This window comes from Hoplias malabaricus, chromosome 5 (assembly GCF_029633855.1).
Source record: "Hoplias malabaricus isolate fHopMal1 chromosome 5, fHopMal1.hap1, whole genome shotgun sequence".
Taxonomy (NCBI): Eukaryota; Metazoa; Chordata; class Actinopteri; order Characiformes; family Erythrinidae; genus Hoplias; species Hoplias malabaricus.
Genome location: NC_089804.1, coordinates 50250153 through 50270812, shown reverse-complemented (window position 1 = coordinate 50270812; position 20660 = coordinate 50250153). Strand labels below are relative to the sequence as shown.

The window sequence follows — 20660 nt, the reverse complement described above, 5'->3', positions numbered from 1 at the left end:
CTTCTCATAGCCAAACACGCCCTGCCAGGCCCCAAGACAGCGCAGCTTCTTATTGCGAGGGCACAAAAGTGTGTCTGACCACAGGGGCTGGCGAGGAAAATATATTTCTATGGGGAGGCCACTGCTGATCTTCAGATTATCACTGAAGCTGCTCCTGAAGGAGATTGTTTAGGAGCTTTAACAATATCAGTCATGCTAGCTTGCGCCAGTCTCACCCCGGAGACAGGAGAGGGTCATGAAACTTGAGAAGGCTGACAAAAACAAATCTCAAATCAATATCTTGTGCGACACAAGACTCCCTCTCCCTCCCTCTCCCCTCTCTCTCTCTATCTCTCTCTTGCTCTCTGTCTCTCGCTCTCACTCTCTGAGTGACACTCTCTACTTTTAATTGTTGCCTTCCTCAGTGAGGTGCAGCCGTAAAGCTGGGGAGAAACAGTGCACATTCATCACACGAGCCTATTCAATCTCCAAAGCCCTTCTGTTCTCCTCCTGCAGGCAGGATTACCATTATGGATGTTGTAAAATATTAAAAGCATGTTTTATCAATTCAGGCACGTTAAATGGTGCGAATATAATCTTTTCCATATTCAGAGCATAATCTTTTGGTTGAGCTATGAAACCCGTATGCTAATTCCGATGCATCAACACCAACACGCAAGGCCGTAAAACACACTCCCTATGCTCCTGCGTTCAAAGTCACCTGACATTAGAACAGATGGCTGTAGTAAAATCACTCTCAACTGTGATATCGATCCATTCAATACTAATCTTATAAAGCATGCCTCCTGTGACCAAAGGGCCAGAGAAATGAATTGAAATAATAATCAGGGCTCTATTGCGGTGAAACTCCTTTTTGAATCAATCTGTCAGAAATGCAAGACTACGAATGTAATGAAATGAGATAAAACAACTGGACCCCTCCTTCCACTATTATGATCAAACTTGAATCCTTTTCTTCATTGAATTTCTATAGCAACCTCCATCCCCCACCCCCCCCAGCCTTCAACACACTGGCATGCACTGTCTCACACACACACAAACACACACACACACACTACTCGCTCTGCAAGAGAGCTTTAGCCATCAGGCTATTTGTTAGCAGTCAGCCATTCCACACAGCTACTGATCCCCACTATCACAGCTCAACTGATGAACTCAATTTAAACTAAGACCTGTCAGGCCCAGGTGCTCCTCACACAGGATTGGGCTTTCCAGAGATTGAGCTGGGATCTAAATTTAACTTTTCTAGCATCGCTCCTCTGCTTTGCTCTCATGTCTGAGAATTGTTTGTACAATGCAAATATAGAACATATCTCAGTGGAGTACCAGCCCGTAGACTCATGCACGATTCTGCTTCTTGAACATGGAGGTAAGAATTATTATTATTCTGACTTAATCAATAAAATGATTTTTTTGAAACATAGGGTCTTTCTTCAAAATAAAAGCTGAAGAGCAATAACAAGTCAAATCATGTGTTGCATTTTGAAGATTACTGCACTAAATGAGGATGCCTTTACACTGATCAATCACTGGATTAGCAACACCTACCTTGTTTCTACACTCACTGTCCATTGTATCAGCTCCACTGACCACGCTGGAGAACTTTGTAGTTCTACAAATACAGACTGTAGTCCACCTGTTTCTCTACATTCATATTCCCATAACACCCTGCTCTTCCATGACCACCGCAAATCTGGGTGACAGCTTATTCTCAGTGCTGCCACATGTATGGGTGAATCAGACACAGCAGTGATTCTCGAGTTTTTAGCGTCACTGCTGGATTGAAAACAGTCCACTGACCAAACATATCCAGCCAAAAGCATCCTGTGCCCACTGATAACGGACTAGTGGATGTCCAACACAAAATGTGCAGCAACAGATGAGCTGTCTCTGACTTTACAAGGTGCATCAACTAGGGAGGTGTGCCTAACAGTGGACAGTGCGAGGACACAGGGTTTTAAATCTCCTGTTTTGTTTGTGTCTGATCCACTATTGCCAGTGCAGCACACAAACACACCACATCAGTTTCACTGCAGAGCCCAGAATGATTCACCACCCAAATCATACCTGCTCTGTGGTGGTCCTAACCATCGAAGAGCAGGGTGAAATGGGGAAAAGAATGTATGCAGAGAAACAGGTGGACTACAGTCTGTTCCTGTATGGTACGTGGAGCTGATCAAATGAACAGTAAGTACCTTGTTCCTAATCCAGTGATTGTTTAGTTATTAACCCTTTTCATTCATTCATTCATTATCTGTAACCGCTTAACCAGTTGAGTTGACATCTATGGACACTTTTGAGTCGCCAATCCACCTACCAACGTGTGTTTTTGGACTGTGGGAGGAAACCGGAGCACCCGGAGGAAATCCACGTAGACACAGGGAGAACACACCAACTCCTCACAGACAGTCACCCGGAGCAAGAATCGAACCCACAACCTCCAGGGCCCTGGAGCTGTGTGACTGCGACACTACCTGCTGCGCCACCATGCTGCCCTTAACCCTTTTCACAGTAGCCAAAATGCTGGAAGTCACATAGGAGGTGTTGAAGGTCATACAGTTTATTAGCATTAGCGGATTATATTGTGGTAGATAATATCCAATGAACCTAGTATCTGCTCCTGTGTTTAAGGTGGTCTGTGGAGTGATGGACCTCCATCTAATATCTCTGGGAGCATCAGTACCTTACCACACTATAGTTCTTGGGGCAGAATGCCATTAAACCCTCACTGCAATGCTCCAGTATATAATGTCAAATCTTCCCAGAAGAGAAGAAGCTGCGGCGAAGGGTAGCCAGCTACCGCTTAATTCCTTTAAAAGAAATGTTGGATTAGCAGGGGTCCACAAACTATATTGGAAAGACAAAAATGCATCTCTCCTACTGCTTGTGCTCGAGCCAGGGAACAAATAACATACGATGAGTGTCACAATGAATTCAAATGCAGGGCATCATAAGACACTCAAACATACCGATATAGCACATTTGGCCATGAAAATGAGATCAGCGTCCAGGTTATCAGCATGGCCTGCCCATATTGGCAATGCACTTAAAGCAGGGAGGGAGAACAAGCAAATGAGACATGCAAGCAATCGTGCAGTCATTTAGTACATTAAAGCCGCAAGCAAATGATGGAGATTAAAGAGATGCTGACCAGGAAGAACCAGTCAATATTAGCATGCATCGACCACAGAGCAATTTCTTCTTTATTTTTTTTTTCCTCACCAGATTTAATTATTCACACAAAATCAGACAAAAATCAAAGGAGTAATTCCACCACATCATTAAATCATTGACTAATAATCAGCCAGGCCTTATACTTTAAGAGGCGCTACAGTAGGGTCTAACAGTGGTCTGGATAAAGATGAATCCCTACACCACTATTAGCACAGCCAGAGAGAGCCCAGATTGTGATAAACCCTGCTAATGAAGAGGAGAAGAGGGAAAAAAAAAACCTTGGCTGAACTGCAATAACAGAACAGCCCCCTCTAACAAGTTGCAATGGCTGCCTAAATCACACACTGACAATCAGAGGCAATCAGTTAAGGTGGAGAACTGTGGGTTGTCCAGCATTAGGCAGTCCAGAGTTGCGTGTGCCCTAATAAATACCCACATCACATCATAGAATGAAATTCCAACATGTGTAGGCTACGGTGGCAGGTCCCTGCAATTGAAATCAACTCAGACCTCTTGATAGATACATCTGCTTGGCTTTGATTGCACCTGAACTCCTGATTAGTGCCATGTCATTACATCTCAGGCTTACTTCTAACTAACACTGGCTGCCAAGATCCTCCAAAAAACACATTCTCAAACAGTAACTCCCTAGACCGGTCCTCAACATGGACGAATGTTTTGGGGATTACTTGGATCATGAGATTCAGAAAGTGGTACCAGCCTGTAAGACTGAACCATGGAGGCATGGGGAAACAACCTACCGATTTCTTTGAAAATATATTACAAGTAAGCCCAGAATCCAGAGCCTACCTGGAAACATTGGGAACTGGGACACAACAACACATCCTGGACAGGACGCTAGTCCATTACAGGGCATCAAGCACTCACCCAGTCATTCAGACACTCACAACTGTGGGCAATTTCACACAGACAATCCACCTACTTATGTGTTTTTGGACTATGGGAGGAAAGCAGAGCACCCAGAGGAAACCCACACAGACACAGAGAGAACACACAAAACACCTCACAGAGAGTGAGTTCTGGTAAGGTAGACCCTGGTGATGTATGGCAGCAACACTACCTGTTAAACACATAGTCAAACTATGTGCAGACAGGGCTTGTTATTCTTTGTTTCCCCATGCAGCTGGTATCAGTTTGTTGTTGTGACACTCCACTGATTATCATTATTGGCCTGGAAATATTATATGGTGACACCCCTAGTTGATACTGTTCTGTGAAAGGGTGGGTTACTTTCAGTTCTGGAGTCATTTTTTAAAGCCAAAAGCAAATGCTTACACACACCACAGCTGATGTGATCAAAATCCCTTTGAACCAGTGTGTAGAGCTAGAAGGACCAATATTTAAAGATCTAAAAAAATAGCTGATGGTGCAAAAGAACAGGCTTAAATTAAAGATTTCATTGGGCCTTTCTTTTTCAAAGGCTGAATGTTCTTAGTGTAACTGGCTGCTCTTAACCTGTAGAACGGGCAGCGTGAACGGCTTTCTTCAGACCTTTGCTATGTTAATTTGTGTAACTCTTTATTTTGATCTCGGGGTATTAGGAATCTGCTATGGGTTACAGTAGATAAAGCAGGAGAATCACTAAGCACAGAGTGGCTTCAATCAGGAATGTTGGAAAATTGAAATCAGGGACTTAATTCAGCTGAAGTGGCTGCATCAAAGTGAAGAAGAGAGAGAGAAAAAAGGGACTCCTTATGTGTTTTCAGCCTCAGCCAAACTCAACCAACCATGAAAATCCCATCTCAGTGAGAGAGGAGGTGAGGACCTGAGAGTGCGCACACAGACACACACACACACACACACTTTCATACACACACGCATGACAGACAGTAAAACGGACATGCTGCCAGATCCTCACTAAAGCCCTTTATCCTTATCATAACTACTTCCACAATTACTCACATGAGTGGTTTACCTGCTTCCGCCAGGCCGTGCTGCATTTTACTGTCCTAGTGATACAAAAACCTCCACACATTAACTGGGCTGCCAGACACAGTGCTTACATCATGCTGCATGCTAGACGGTGTGTGTGTGTGTGTGTGTGTGTGTGTGTGTGTGAGAGAGAGAGAGAGAGAGAGAGAGCATGGGATGCTGAGAAGGAAAAAAACAGTCTCAGTCACGGCTTTAAAAGGATAATTCCCCTTATTTCCAAAGTGTTTCCATTATTAAATGCTTAAGATGTAAACAACATGGCAAAGTGGTTTGACTGTAAAATGCTCCATGAGAAACTTGCCGAGTCGGAGCCAATGGCGGTGATAGGAACCAGACGTCTGTTATGAGCTTAAGCCTGTTAAAGCTGCCTCAAACAATGCTATTGCTAGGAACGGTTAGACGTGTACTTCCAGGTGCTTTATGGGAGCTGTGAGATAAATTCGTGACTTAAAACATATCTTTTCTTTTTAATGAATGTTTACATGGAGAAAAAAAACGTGTCTAAAGAACATACGTTCAGATTAACCACTGCTTTACTCTTATCAACATTTATAAACAATATGTGTAGCTTCACTGATCAGGGGTTATGGAATAAAACGGTTTGAGCAATTTCTCTACAATTAATTCCACATCAAACCAATCTTAGTGACTTTGTGTAAATCTCAACAATTGAATTAAGCAGACATTTTGAAAACAACAAAGCAAGCACACACACACACACACACACACACACACACACACACACACAGACGCACACAAATATGTATAGCTGTACGCCTGATGACTGCGAACAGCAGCTTTTGCCATTTACTTTATATCTTGGCAAAAGCGTTCATTAAAAAAACTGTGCTTTGAAGCAGCAAGGACTTGCTCAATGAAAAACGCATAATGAGTGAAGAGTATAATAGCATAAGAAGATGTAGCTGATCTGGCAGCCTTTTCAAAATTACACTAAACATAAACACACTTAATTACGCAGATCAAGAAAGTCTCCTGGAGTGGTAGGAGCGCAGCTACAGTGCTTATTAAGCATGGAGACTGTGTTACTCCTTGAGTAATCAACACCCAACGCGGCATCAGCATACATTAATAAATGTAATTGATCTAAAGGTAAACCGCTTCTTATTTTTTCTTTACGAAGCTCAAAAAAAAAGAAAGAAAAACACACTTATTTTAGAATCTAAATACGATGATCGGACATTTTTAACAAATCGCTGCAGTCCTCTAAGGCTTTGCTTACCCTGCAATATACACAGCACGATAAAGTCCTCACTTTTAGATGGATGATAGCAACAACTTTTAAAAGGTCAACATTGTAGTGGACAGCAGCATTTAGTACAAGAGTCTGGTGTAATGTGGTCTTTATGGCCTGGCCTAGTTTACGGTCATTCTTTCAGCAAATGGAAACTCTTGTGATATCGACAGCATGCTCCTGTCTCCTGTCAAAAAAGACATTCCGAGATTGAAGTGAGAGAGAGAGAGAGAGAGAGAGAGAGAGAGAGAGAGAGAGAGAGAGAGAGAGAGAGAGAGAGAGAAGGAGAAGGAAATCCCAGAGGGGAAGGAGGAAGATAAATGAAATCAAGAAGTAAATAAATGAATCGATGAATTAATAATAGATCAGCCAGCAAGTGGCCCCTTCGAGCAATGCCACGGATGCAATATTAATAACCAGCTCTTACTGTTCATCTCTGTGTCATCACTGACACCCTTAGGAGGAGCATGGCCGGAATAACACACAGCTGATCTGTACATTCGATCCGGATTACGAATTTTCTTCAGTCCTTCAGGAAGCAAAGAAAGAGTGGAGAAGAAAAAAAAGATGCTAAAAAAACTGCACATTTCCAGCACATAATAACAGCAAAACTTTGGACATTTTCCCCCATGCACATAGTCAGAGTAGTTTGTGAGTTTAGCATCAGTATCAGATAAAAAGACTGGTTACTAAGGCAGATTTAGCAGTGTGACAGGTGGGTTGGTCAGGGTAGATTTAGTAAAAACGTGTTGTAAATGAGTTAGTGAGGTTAGCATCAGCAATGTCAAGTGTTTAAAAAAACAGCGTGTGATAAACAGATAATGTTTTAAGCTTAGCCTTAACAGGGTCATGTGTACAGCCACAGTGATTATGGAGATTAGCATAAACAATATCCCGTTAAAAGATTGTGGTTAATGAGGTTAGCATTTAGCATGTCGGGTGGATAGAATTTTCTGATGTTAGCATAGATACAGAACCCGCAGAATAGATACAGGGCAGCAGTAACAGTACAGAGTGAACAGACAGATGTATTTGCTAAGTTAGCATTAGCAGCATTTGATCAAACCACTGTGGTTAGTGAAATTATTAGTGAATTAATAGCATATTGTGAACAGATGGTATGGTTAGCATTAGCTGTGTTAGCATAGCCCACCCAATATGACGATATGAAGAATATTTCTGACATCCTCTAATACTGACCACAGTACTTTAAAACAATAACAATATTATCTGATATCAATATGCATAATAATTTAGCTCCAATAGAACTGTCCTTAAGTGATATGACTCTCCACAGATGACTGTGTCACAGTCAGGTCTCAAGGCAACCTGAGAGTATAAAATATATAAGTATTTTGATATATTTAAAATACAAAACAAGCTTCTTATTAATAGTGGGACTTTGGCCTATTTGTGGGGCCCGTTTTATCTACCGACCAATATAGCAGTCAGACCTTAGTCTGGTGAATACTTCCGATGAACTAGGCCATGCTTCCATCCCATAAACCTCCATCTCCATGCAGAGGAACACTTCTCACAGCCAGTCTGCTCTATTCTGCCTTCAAGTTCAGCTGTGTCAAATTCCCTTCTCCCCACCAAGTCTGCGCCCTCTTTTATCATGCACTTTCAGAGGGGCAGGAGGAATTACTTTGGCTTAAGTTGCTCCCTTGTGGTGAGGAAATAGGGAATTTTATTTTGCGAGCAGGGTTCTGGATGGAGCTTTGAGGCGCTACAAAAGCAATCTCTTTGATCTCGTAACAAAAGAAAGCATGTATGTTTTCATTAGCTGACGACATCACGGCAGAGCTGAACAGATGATGTTTATTATTTAGTATTATTAAACCCGCTATGTGGGTTATGATGGCATCCACACTCACAAGTACACTACTCTCATCTCCAAATGATGAACCTGGCCACTGCTGCTTATCTGTTCCTTTGGGGATGTGTGATATGAGAAATTATTAATAAATCAGAACTGAGGTCTGGTCAACTTGGTGTGTAGTTTTCCAAAAATGATCAAAGTGCTTAGAGATGGCAGAGAGAGCCAGTGTTTAAAGCGATGCTCACTCTCCCATCCTAGGATGAGTTCTGTTTTCAAATCAGGCCCTACTTTTTCCCCATATTGCCAGACAGTTTGCTTATGTGTTAGTTTTCGTTTCTCACCTCCTACTCAGTTTTGCTGATGCATCTTCGGGTGCATGGATAAATATTCACGGAATTCCCCCTAATGAGCACTGGAAGGGCCGGCAACAAAGCCTGTTTTTGGAGCGTTGGGTAGGGCATCGTTTTGTCTACCATTGGAGTCAACTAAATTAATCTTTGAAGTGAAACATGATGACTTTTCTGAAACAGGTGAGACCGGATTAGGACATGCCGAAGAACCAATTCGTCTCCACACTCCAGACGGAGCTGACAAACCTCATCTATCCCCGCCACATTAGAACCACTTCAATTAATAGAGTTATAAATCTCAACGAGGGTCTCTACTACAGCCTGACCAATATGCAATTTCCAGAGCCAATACCAGTGTCAGACTGGAGAAAATCACCCAATATTGATATATCTGCCCATATATATGAGTAGTATTCTAATATGCCATTGAAGCCCATGAAGATACATTGTATTAAATCACACATTCTATCAGAGTGCGGTTTTTGGTGCGATTACATCACTGTAATCTGATCGTCTCACATTTTAATGTTAACTTATTCATATATTTACTTTTTATCCATGTATATATAATATGTAATATTTCATAGATTCAGATATTTTCAGATAAACATTGTGAGTAAAATCCAAACCTGAGCTCATTGCTGTAAGTTCACATCCAACAAATGGACACAATAAAACACCCCCTATGTGATCTATGTTCTACCAAACACAAGCAAAGTGTTGCATGCACATTCTGTTCTGTAAAATCCACGTAAATATGACTTAAAATGTAACCACTCGAAAGGATTCGTAAAGTTAAAACAAGTGTAACTTCTCTTCTCCTAAGAACAAATACATTACTCTTCCACAGACTGTTCACACAGACCCATATACACAATGCATTATAAGATCACTGAATCTCAGAACTGTTCTCATCCAGTTTCTTAATGAGATATAAGACAGCGATATATTGTTTCTAGGAAGGCCACAGCTAAAGAAAGTATGAGAAAATGAAAGGAAATCAGACAAAATCGGACGGATAATCAACGTTGGGGGATGGTTAACTGGTTTTACCCCGTGCCGCCTTAAATGCTAAAGTTATGTCTTTTTCAATAGTTGTTACAGTGCAGCTTCAGCAGCACTCAGTGATGTGAGCGGTGCTGTAAGATCGATGCAATTCATGAAGGAGTTCACAGACATCAGCGCTCCTGTATTAATGCACATCATTTATTTGACTGATGCGTATATTGTCTTGGTGTATCAGAGGTCAGAGGATTTGCGCTCTGTAATCGACCAGCGTTCAAAGTTTCTCTCTCTGTCTCTCTTTCTTTTTTATTTATTTATTTATTTTCTCTTTACAGTTTTATAAGCATGATATTAGATCTTTCACACTAATGTCTTTCCCTCTGACTTGGGAAAACAATAAAGAATCCTAACCTCTACGTCTAGCATTCTTCTGTGACGTGTGAGTTTGGAGGAACAAATGTTTAAATTACTGTCCAAAAACTAACTAAATAAATAGATTAGAAAGCTAGTCCACATCCACTCCACTCATGGTGCTTGGCTGAAAGGTCTAAACTGTGATATCCATTTATTTTTCCAAAGAGCTGCTTCAGCTTCCAGTTTTCTTTCCAGCAAAGGAGAAGCAGACCTCATATAACAGATCAATTGTTCAAAGACTGAGACCAACTGATTAATCAAGTGCGATCATTACCACTGGTTTGGAATGAAAATCAACAGCCACACAAACTCTTTGCAGATAAGACTGGACACCTGTGGTGTAGAACGTCAACCTACGTAACCTTTACAAATGTTTTTCGCAGGACTTAACCTTACAACAATGTCCCTCATCAGAGCAGGAGTGGTTCTTCTGTAGCAGTGTTTCTCTAAAACCTAGAACAGAGTTAACAACAAACTCAGAACCTATGGGAGATCCTTGAAGGGTGTTTTGATTGTAAGAAGCGAGTTTTTCCTCAAGCGTTCTGAATCTGTTTTCATCTCTGTTTTCAGCAACATGAAATTGGTTGTAATCACCGCATCCTTTATTGCATTCATGCCATACCCAGTTTCCCGAAGCACCAAATTCAGCTATTATTAATACCACCATAGTGTCAAGAGAGCAGTTTGAGGGGGGGGAACACTCAATTATTAAAACGTCTAAATCTCTGGTTGTGTCTGCTGCTCTTATAGTCGGCAAGCTGCTAAAGCCGGTATTAAACACTGCTAGCAGGGCTCTTAGGAGGTGAGAAGGGTCAAACTGAGGGACAGGAGCACTCAGTGGGGCACAAGAGATATTACCCGTGTTTTTCTAGCAGCCTGTAGCAAAGAACAGCCTGTCCTTATGTGCGAGGGAAGGAAGGAAAAAAAAAATCGGCAAAATACAGAAGCCCTGGAGAATGCTCTACACAAGCGCTGCACCGCTTCAAGGACAAAAGGTTACGGGACAGACGATAATCTAAAGAGTGAGGGAAAAGTATTGCATAAAACTTTATGCAACACAACGTTCCACTTAGAATTTGTGCTGAGGCCTAAAGTATTGAAATGGCACGGTGGTGCAGACACTATATTCGTCTCTGGGAATCTTACAGCTGTACGTTCATGTGTGTCATATGCTCCTCCTCCACACGCTGACCTCAGAAGAACGGCAAAAATAACTCAACCCGCTCAGCGAGGGGAGTCTCAGCTCAGGCATTCTAAAAAGCACTTGGCAACCATAACGCAAAGAGAGAGAGAGGGGGAAAAAAAAGGAGACGCTCCAGCGTGACACGCGTTACAAGCTAGGGTTGTGTTTGTTGGCGTCTGTCACCAGCCCAGGACAAGCTCAGCTAGCCCTCAGCCTTGTGATGTTTGTATTCAATGTCTCTTTATTCTAATGCTCTTGCTCTCAGTTTGACACGCCGCTCATATAGTAAAACATACATGTGCTCAGACCGCTAGCAAAGCTCAACACCACCCCCCTGTGGACCCCCTCACGTTCAAACCCACCAGTCACATAAGTGCTTCCTGAATGTACTCACAGAATTGATTTATAGGCAAGGGTTTGTCATTAGGCAGGTGAAATTAAAGTCATACCTGAGCAAACGCCACATACATGGGCTTCATCCTAGCTCTAGCCTTTCCATCCTCATGGATTCCTCAGCCTGGGTTTTAAAGTCCAGCCAACGCAGTCTTCCTGCTGTCTGGTTCATGTTAATGATCAAATATCACAGCAATAATTCATATGTTCAGTAACCATATGCAATAACACTACTTGATTTCCCTCTCTTTTTTTTTTTTTTTTTTTTTTTTTAATCTGGAAACTTTCTTTTAACTCAATGTCTCCACCCTGTGGCTGAATGGAAGCAGGCCTGCCTCGGTCTTCCACTTCTGGTTTCTTTTTCAGTGTTATGAAACATAACACTGGCCGAGGTCAAATTGAGCCAAACCCTGATCCCAGAAGAAGTCTCGAGGAACCTTTACAAAGCGGTGGGCACATTGTACACCTGACACTGTTGGACTTATTTGGCTGATAATGCCGTTATCGTTTGTTATTGCCCTGGTTATCTTTGTTAGAATCATATAATCCAGCCCTGTAGACACTGTAGCTATGGTTGGACGGAAATAGTGTAGGTTAAAATACAGTCACCTGGGTCTGAGTTGCTGTATGACACACACTGGGCTTAGAGATGGTCCTCTCCTTGACATGACCCCAACCACAAATACACAAATACAGGTGAAGTTCTCTGAAGACATCCGCCTGCACTGTGGATTATGTTCACAACGTTTGAAAAATACAAGCATTCTAATATCAATTTATCAATTCATGTCAAAGGGTAGAAGCCTCCCCAGCCTGGATTTACATGAACGCTGAAATCGCCAAAGTGGCACCACCTGTCCAGAAGCCCTTCAGAGCTTTGAAACTACCTGCCTGAAGACTTTGCATGCTGTAAATCCTTTCCAGTGTGGACCAAACTAGGAGCTGAAATACCTTCCACCTGCCAAATCACAAACAAGCCTAATACAAGCCAAGAGGGTTGATAAATAAAAGAGAAGAAGCTTGGGTCCAGCTGCCATATTTGTCCCCAGGTTTTCCTTGACTGTTAGAGATGGTGTACAGTTGGGCTGCCATCATTTATGCAAAAGTTTGGGTACACCCGGTCAATTGACCTGTTTTCATGCTTTTCAGTAGTAAAACACACGTACTCGCTTCTGCTGTTTGGGTTTGATAAATGTGGTCTGTACATTAGTTGTATCTAGCTGTGTTTATTTTTGTTGTTGTTGTTGTTGTTGTTGTTTCAAACACATAAATACCTAAACATTCGCAGAGAAATGGGTCACAGAAGTGTGCTCCAAGTAGAGGCATGTGTTGACTGATATCCACTCAGGACTAGGGCGTTCAAACACTGGACAACCTCAGAAAATAAACAGATGCCGTACAGTGTAATGAACAGGGAAAGTGTGTGTTTTAAGCTTGCGCTCTGCAGAGGATGCTTTCCCTCATTGTCATTCAGAAAATGAACAAAACACGCAATCTGAACGGGGGGCTCCAACTTTTGCATGCTGCTGATGCTGCTGTAAACTCAACCCGTGCACTATAGTGAGGAGAAGAATGCCACATTGTGAGATAGTTCCCTGTAGAGGACGTTACCTCATATTTCACTCAGATTATCAACAGAGCCTGCACTATGAGCAGGGGTACCCAAACATTTGCATACGACTAGAGACAGAGAAATGCCGTGTTATAAGTTTGTTCCCCGTGGAGAAAGTGTTGAGTTATTTCCACGGAGAAAAACAATGGCGCGTGCAATCTGATCAGGGGTGTTTAAACTTTTGCATGCGGCTGTGTGTGTTTTTGTTTGTGTGTGTGTGTGTGTGTATGTGTGTGTGTGTGTGTGTGATGCACTGCTGGCTCGAGCTCAGCAGAGCTGGCTATGGTAACGTGAGGATGCTCGGGAGGAGGAATCTTCCTCGAGCTCTGTCTGTCCTCCTCTAAAGCTCCTCTACGCCTCGCGAGCTGTGGCTCTCCTCCGCCGGCTCCCTCCTCTTTTTTTCCTTTCCCTTTTCTCCCTGATTCCTCCCTTCCGCCGTTTCTCACACTCACTGAAACCATGCCCGTGTTTTGCTCTCTTACCTTCAGGCTTGTTTTCGGCAGCCATTTCCCCTCCGCGCGCCACATCCTCCTCCTCCTCCTCCTCTTCGCGACCGTGGGTACCACGCGCGTGCACGTCGAGGACAGCGCGCGGAGGGCGGGGCCCAGGGCATTACCGAGGCGGACTTCCGTACACTCTATTGGACCCGGCAGCGTCAGGCCACGCCCACTTTCAGAGCGTCTCACTTCAGAAGTGGGCAAAGCAGAGACGTTCGGACGAAGCCACGCCTCCGGAGGGGTGCGAACCACTCAGATTGGAGCTAGACGAGGGCGGGGGTAAAAAACGGGCGCTGAAAGAGGGATACGTAGAAAGGAGGGATGAAGGAGGCTCCGTTTAAACAACCGGCGGAGGGCGGGTGGGGATGCATGTCAGAGAGAGAGAGAGAGAGAGAGAGAAGTGAAAACTGTAAAGGGTGAGGGAGGAGGAGAGAGTGAGGGGGGAAGAACACAAAGTAAAGAGAATGAGAAAGAGAGAAAGAGAGAAAAGTGTCAGAGAGCAAGAGAAGAAGAATATAAAGGATTAGGCCAAAAAAAAGTGGGGGGTGGGGGTATATAAATAAGAGAGAGAATAGAGAAAAATAAAATGAGACAGAGAAAGAGAGAAGGGGCGTAGGATACTAAACAGAGTGGTGGAAGTAAAGAGCACTTTTTCAAAATAAAGAGACAGTGAGCAACAGCAGTAGAGGAAAAGAACTAGAGAAAGTACAATAGAGAAAAGCAACAGAAGAAATGTAAAATGGAGTTAGAGAGCGGGAGCAAGTCAGGACACATTACTGATGCTGAATGAGGGAAGAGGGGCAGAAATAGAGAAGAAAAAAGAGATAGAGGAAGGAAATACAAAATGGAGAACACAACAGAATGAGAGCGTGGTGAATACAAAACAGAAAGAGAGAGAATAATAACAGGAAGAGAACAGCAGATAGAAAGATTGACGGAGAAAAAGATTAGGAATACAAAACAGATCATCACAGAGAGAGAGAAGAGAGAGAGAGAGAGAGAGAGAGAGAGAGAGAGAGAGCTTGTACACAAGTTAGATATTAGTTGATGAAGTGAGCCTTGACATTGAATCATTGGCGTAATAATATTTAGGCTCCCCACGTGCCACAAAATCATCTCTGACCAAGAGACGTCTCTAGACTTCAAAAGTTTTCCTGTGCTATGGCACCCAGATATTAGCTGCCTGTAAAACAGCTGCCTGTAAGAGGCAGGGCCTCTATGGATTGGACCAGTTTTTCAGAACATATAGATGCTTGATCAGAATGAGATGAGGATAATTTGGAGGATGAGTCAACACCTTGCTGAAAAAGGTAGGGAATGTTGCTGCAATGAAGAGGCCCATTTGGTCTGCAACAATGTTTATGTATGTGATATGTGTCAAAGTAATACCCATGTGAGCACCAGAACCCAAAGATCCTTTCAGCACTGGACAGGAGTCAGCATGGGCTCAGATCCTTACACTTCCAACACATCACCTTTAAATCTGACTGTTCACTGGCTGCGTAATATATCACAAGCCTTGACAGGTGCCACAAGGCAATCAACTGTATTCACATCATTGGCCAGTGGTTTCAATCTTGTGGCTGATCTGTCTGTGTGTGTGTGTGTGTGTGTGTCTGTGTGTATGTGTGTGTGATGGTTCAAAGAGAGAAAAAAGAAAAGAACACACTCATATGTGGTGGTGCTGAAAGGACAGCTCCAGTGGGCTTGTCATAGAACAAGGGAAAGAAAAATATAACGAGTGGTGCTGAAAAAGAGAAGTAGAAAAATGAGTGAGTGAAGAAACAGAGAGAGCAGCCGAACTTTGACTTTGACTTTCAAACCCCGTTATTACAAAATTTAACTGAAAAAGAAATTAATCAAAAATTAATCATAAACAAAGCCATGCCAAAGAACAGCCTGTGTCTTATATGTTTAGTACAAAACTGTCCTGTCCATCAGGCTCACAGACATAGCCCCCATAACCCCACACATCAAATCAGTGAGTTTATAAAAGGAGAGAGAGAGAGAGAGAGAGGAGAGAGAGAGAAGAGAGAGAGAGAGAGAGAGAGAGAGAGAGAGAGAGAGAGCTTGTACACAAGTTAGATATTAGTGCCACAAAAAAGAGAAATACATAGTATCAGTGCTGAAAGGACAGCTCAGGTAAGTCTGAAAGAGGCTAAAGTTGATTGATGAAAAAAAAAAGCGTGAGAGAGGAGATGCTGAGTGAAAGAGAATGAATATAGAAAGTGGTAAAAAAAATACAAAAGGGTGATAAAACGAAGCAGGAATCAGGAGAAAGAGAGACAAATAAAATAATGAAGAAGAGAGAGAGAGAGAGAGAGAGAGAGAGAGAGAGAGAGAGAGAGAGAGAGAGAAGAGAGAGACGAGAGAGAGAGAGAGAGAGAGAGAGAGAGAGAGAGAGAGAGAATATGTGTGAATGTGTGAGAGAGAGGGAGTGAGAGAGAAAAAGAGAGCTAGGGGGATGTGTGAGAGAGGAAGGGAGGGAGAGAGAGGATGTGTGAGAGCAGTGTGTGATACATTGAGAGAGAAAGACAAAGAGGGAGTAAAGAGAGAGAGAGAAAAGGAGAAAGAGAAAGAGAGAGAGAAATACATACAGTATCAGTGCTGAAAGGACAGCTCAGGCAAGTCTGAGTTACTGTAATATCACTGAGGGAAAGGCAAAAGTTGATTGATGAAGTAAAGAGAGAGAGAGAGAGAGAGAGAGAGAGAGAGAGAGAGAGAGAGAGAGTAGTGAGAGAGAGAGAGAGAGAGAGAGAGAGATAAGGAGACAGAGGGAGGGAGAGAAAGAGAAAGAGAAAGAGAAAGAAAGTGAGAGAGAGAGAGAGAGAGAGAGAGAGAGACCCCCAAACCCCTACTCTACTGAACCCCACTCCCTCCCAAATGATCCTCTGTATTTTACTTCTTTTATATACTGTAAACAATCATATCAATGTTAATGACAATGTTATTATTGTAAACATGATCAATAACTAGTTATTTGCTTTAGTTTTAATTCCTGTTTAAATTCTTTGTTCATCTTCACTGTTAGAATGCTTTAGCAGCACTGTAGTTCACACAGTCATGTTAATAAAGCTCTCTGAATGGAAACAGAGAGAGAGAGATGGAGAAAGAGAAAGAGAGAGGGAGGTGCTATGAGACCAGCTCTGTTTTGTATTCACAGAACAAGAGAAAAAGAGATATTTCAGTGAATTAAAGTTTTAAACTTGTAACTGCTGCACAATGATAAACGCCTGATTTAAAGGAAGCTCCTGAAATCTCTTTAGGGTTGAGATTTGAGCTCACAGTCAGGTATGAGTTTGCATTTGAAGTTGCTCAGGTCAGCTGATCCATATGGTGTGAGGCGCTATATTCTCCTTGACTCATCTGGGAACCCTTGCTAATGCTGAAATTATGAATATGTACATGGCATAATACACTGAGAGATTAATGAACATTCTTTAATTGCACCGAGCTCATAGATAATAGATTAAATGTTTCTTTGCCTGCAGCAAAAACAGACCGTGAAATGCCATCATTAAAATATGATCCGTATTGCTAGCGGTCGATTGATAGTATGTAGTGCTCTCCAGATGCTGACCTTTTTCACTGCTGAGAGAATAGCCTTGAAACGTTCAGAGAACTGACCAAATGCAAAGATGTTTTATCAGGCTGTACTGACCACATCACTGTGTGGAACACATACTCGTACTCACATAATTACACAGGTGTTTGTCTGACATAAATGAGGCCTAGTACAGTTTAGGAGACATTCTCACAGTGTGAAATTTTGCATTAAGATAAAGTTAGATAACATTCCCAGTGAAACTGCTGTAAAAGCAAAAGGAAATTCCACTAAATTCATTCAGTCCTTCAGATATAAACAAAAGATATATAGAAAACACTGATTAATATGTAGGGTGCAGCAGGGAGTGTCGCAGTCACACAGCTCCGGGGACCTGGAGGTTGTGGGTTCGATTCCCGCTCCAGGTGACTGTCTGTGAGAAGTTGGTGTGTTCTCCCTGTGTCCGCGTGGGTTTCCTCCGGGTGACTGTCTGTGAGGAGTTGGTGTGTTCTCCCTGTGTCCACGTGGGTTTCCTCCGGGTGACTGTCTATGAGGAGTTGGTGTGTTCTCCCTGTGTCCGCGTGGGTTTTCTCCGGGTGACTGTCTGTGAGGAGTTGGTGTGTTCTCCCTGTGTCCGCGTGGGTTTCCTCCGGGTGACTGTCTGTGAGGAGTTGGTGTGTTCTCCCTGTGTCCGCGTGGGTTTCCTCCGGGTGACTGTCTGTGAGGAGTTGGTGTGTTCTCCCTGTGTCCGCGTGGGTTTCCTCCGGGTGACTGTCTGTGAGGAGTTGGTGTGTTCTCCCTGTGTCCGCGTGGGTTTCCTCCGGGTGACTGTCTGTGAGGAGTTGGTGTGTTCTCCCTGTGTCCGCGTGGGTTTCCTCTGGGTGCTCCGGTTTCCTCCCACAGTCCAAAAACACATGTTGGTAGGTGGATTGGCGACTCCAAAATGTCCGTAGGTGTGAGTGAATGTGTGTGTGTGTGTGTGTGTTGCTCTGTGAAGGACTGGCGCCCCCTCCAGGGTGTATTCCCACCTTGCGCCCAGTGATTCCAGGTAGGCTCTGGACCCACCGCGACCCTGAACTGGATAAGCGCTTAGAGATAATGAATGATTAATATGTTGATTTTTAAGAGTAGCTGGCTTTTATTAATAAGCAATTGCTTATTATTTCAACAATGCAAATGTTAGATATAAAAAAAAGAAAAAATGCTTCCTGATTAGTTTGCTTTACAATTCCCTGCATTTTTCTTACCACAGATAAAAAAAACAAGCCAAAATGTCATCAGATATAAAATATAGCTCATAATTTCATAAAAAGTCTCATGCTTTCGACTATGTAATGGTTTTCTGTGTTACTCCTATCATCACCACTGTGAACAATGGAGTGGAGCTGCTATACATTTTCCAGAATGCCACATTTCACAATAAAATTACTTCTGATTTCCATTTTAAAAATTCATATATGAAGAAATTTGATAGAATCTGGAACCATTCCTCTTCATTAGTTCAGATTTACTCTACAGTTAAATTAGACGCAGTTTACTTTCTGTAAGAGGAAAATTTGACCCCCGTGATTAGCCAACGTCTTTGTATTAATTCACTTGCTCTTCGTTTTTACTCTGACAACAAGGGTCTATTTGAGGAGCTAATAAATCTTGTCCATGTGCATGTTATATTTAGCAAAAGTATAATTTCAGATCAGGGAGAGACTGGGCGCACCAGCATTAGGCCTAATGCATATCTTAACATTCATAAGTGTGGGCGTTCATAAGCTTTGAGCCACTGGAGCTCTCCAAGGAGTTGAGAATTGCTGCATGGGAAAAATACCAAGCTAAGCGTTCAGGCTTTCTGAGTGCATTCTGTTTAGGAATTAAGGTATGGATGTATAAAGCGCATGCAGAGGAACTTTAATAGGCGTCTTTCAGTATAGAATATATTCTTAACCCTGCTTGGGTTCATCCCATTAAACCAATAGAAATATGTCCTTGATTGACCTACTGAGAACAACAGATTTACATTTGGAAAATGATGATTTGTTTAAGACTTTTTACATAGTTGTCACCCCCTATTTTGATAGTTGTCAGATAAGTTTCATTAGATAAGTTTCCCCTCATCAAATGTTACTACCAGGCGGGGTGAAAGCTAGCACATGCTTCCACTGAGATATGTGAAGTCTACCACAGATGGAATTTCATCCTCTCTAAATTATAGAGTTGATAGTTTCGCATGTTTCATAGTAGGCTTTAATTTTATCAGTCTAAAGTATCTTCAAGTATCTTATGTTGCTGTGTATTCATTAACTTAGTTTTTACATCATTAAGCAGATAAGCGAGTGCTAAAATGAGTTGTTACATGTTATAAGTTAGTTATAACAGCCCTTTCACCAAACAGAAATATGCTACAGTGGTAAAATCATCTCTCCTGAGTTTAAGTTTAAACTTTTTTGTGTGAAACAGTGTTAGAAGCTGAGAGTCTAATGGATTATAGTTTGATTAGCACTGATATTAATTGTTTTAGATGATATAGGCTAAGTTAGCTAAGTTTCTCTAAAGCCGAATATAACTTAAGAAATTGCATGCTAGTCTAGCACTGTCATGACTGACCAAGACAGGTTAGGCCTTTAACACATACTCTAACACTGGGAGACTGATACAGGCCATTTCTCACATAAACCCTCTAAATAACAGTAAACTAAATGTCTGGGAAAAATTGACTATGTGGTTTTGCAACAAGCTCAGCATTGATCATTCCGTCCTTTAAAGACATTATCAAGTGGTTGAGAAAGGAACGTTGGTTCTCTTAATCTTCCCTCATGTTTGTACTCATGTATAGATTGCAACTTTTAATGTTTAATAAATATATTTAGAGCCTTAAAACATTTTCTTACTTTAATAAATCATTACCTCATTGTTTTTCTTTCCAAAATGTAAGTAATTATTTTAATTAAAAAAGAATTTGAAAAAATCTTGCAATTTGATAAATTTAACCCTCAAATTTTGTTTGTTTTTCAGTGTAATACATCAGGACCCTCCACTTAATAATTTGGTTTTTTAATTTAACGTCAGGCCATCAATTTAATAAAACTTTATTTAAACAAAATTTTAAAAACTTACCCTAGTAACTTTGGCTCTGTTTTAATCTTCCCGCCATATTTGTAGTGACACATAGAACGCAACTGTTATGTTTAATAAAATATTTATTTATTTATTTATTTATTGGACCCTCATTTTCCATTAGTTTTTTTAAATGTAATAAATCAGTAACCTCAATTGTATAATTTGTTCTCTCAGTTTAACATGTCAGGCCAACAGTGTAATACATTTTAAGTTTATATACATATGTTTCGTACCGTAAGTTCACAGTCGAGTGCCGTATCGGAGAGTCGATACTGCGCTGAAGGGCTGTTACCCTGTGGGTCATGTTGGTCCTCCAGACCTGGTGGAGGCGCCGAGTCTCCCGGCTGAAC

General features: G+C 41.9%; 1 protein-coding gene across 4 annotated transcripts in view; it reads right to left on the bottom strand.

Moving 5' to 3' along the window:
• The window catches only part of camta1a (calmodulin binding transcription activator 1a), a 509355-nt gene extending 495654 nt beyond the window's left edge, over positions 1 to 13701 (bottom strand). For all 4 annotated transcript variants that reach the window (XM_066670611.1, XM_066670607.1, XM_066670608.1 and 1 more), the window contains exons 1-2: positions 13641 to 13701; positions 6807 to 6908 (exon numbers count right to left, since the gene is read on the bottom strand). In XM_066670611.1, coding sequence (XP_066526708.1) covers positions 6807 to 6908; positions 13641 to 13665 — 127 coding nt within the window. In that variant the 5' untranslated portion in view covers positions 13666 to 13701. The remainder of the gene's footprint in view (positions 1 to 6806; positions 6909 to 13640) is intronic.
• Between the last annotated feature and the right edge of the window lie 6959 nt (positions 13702 to 20660).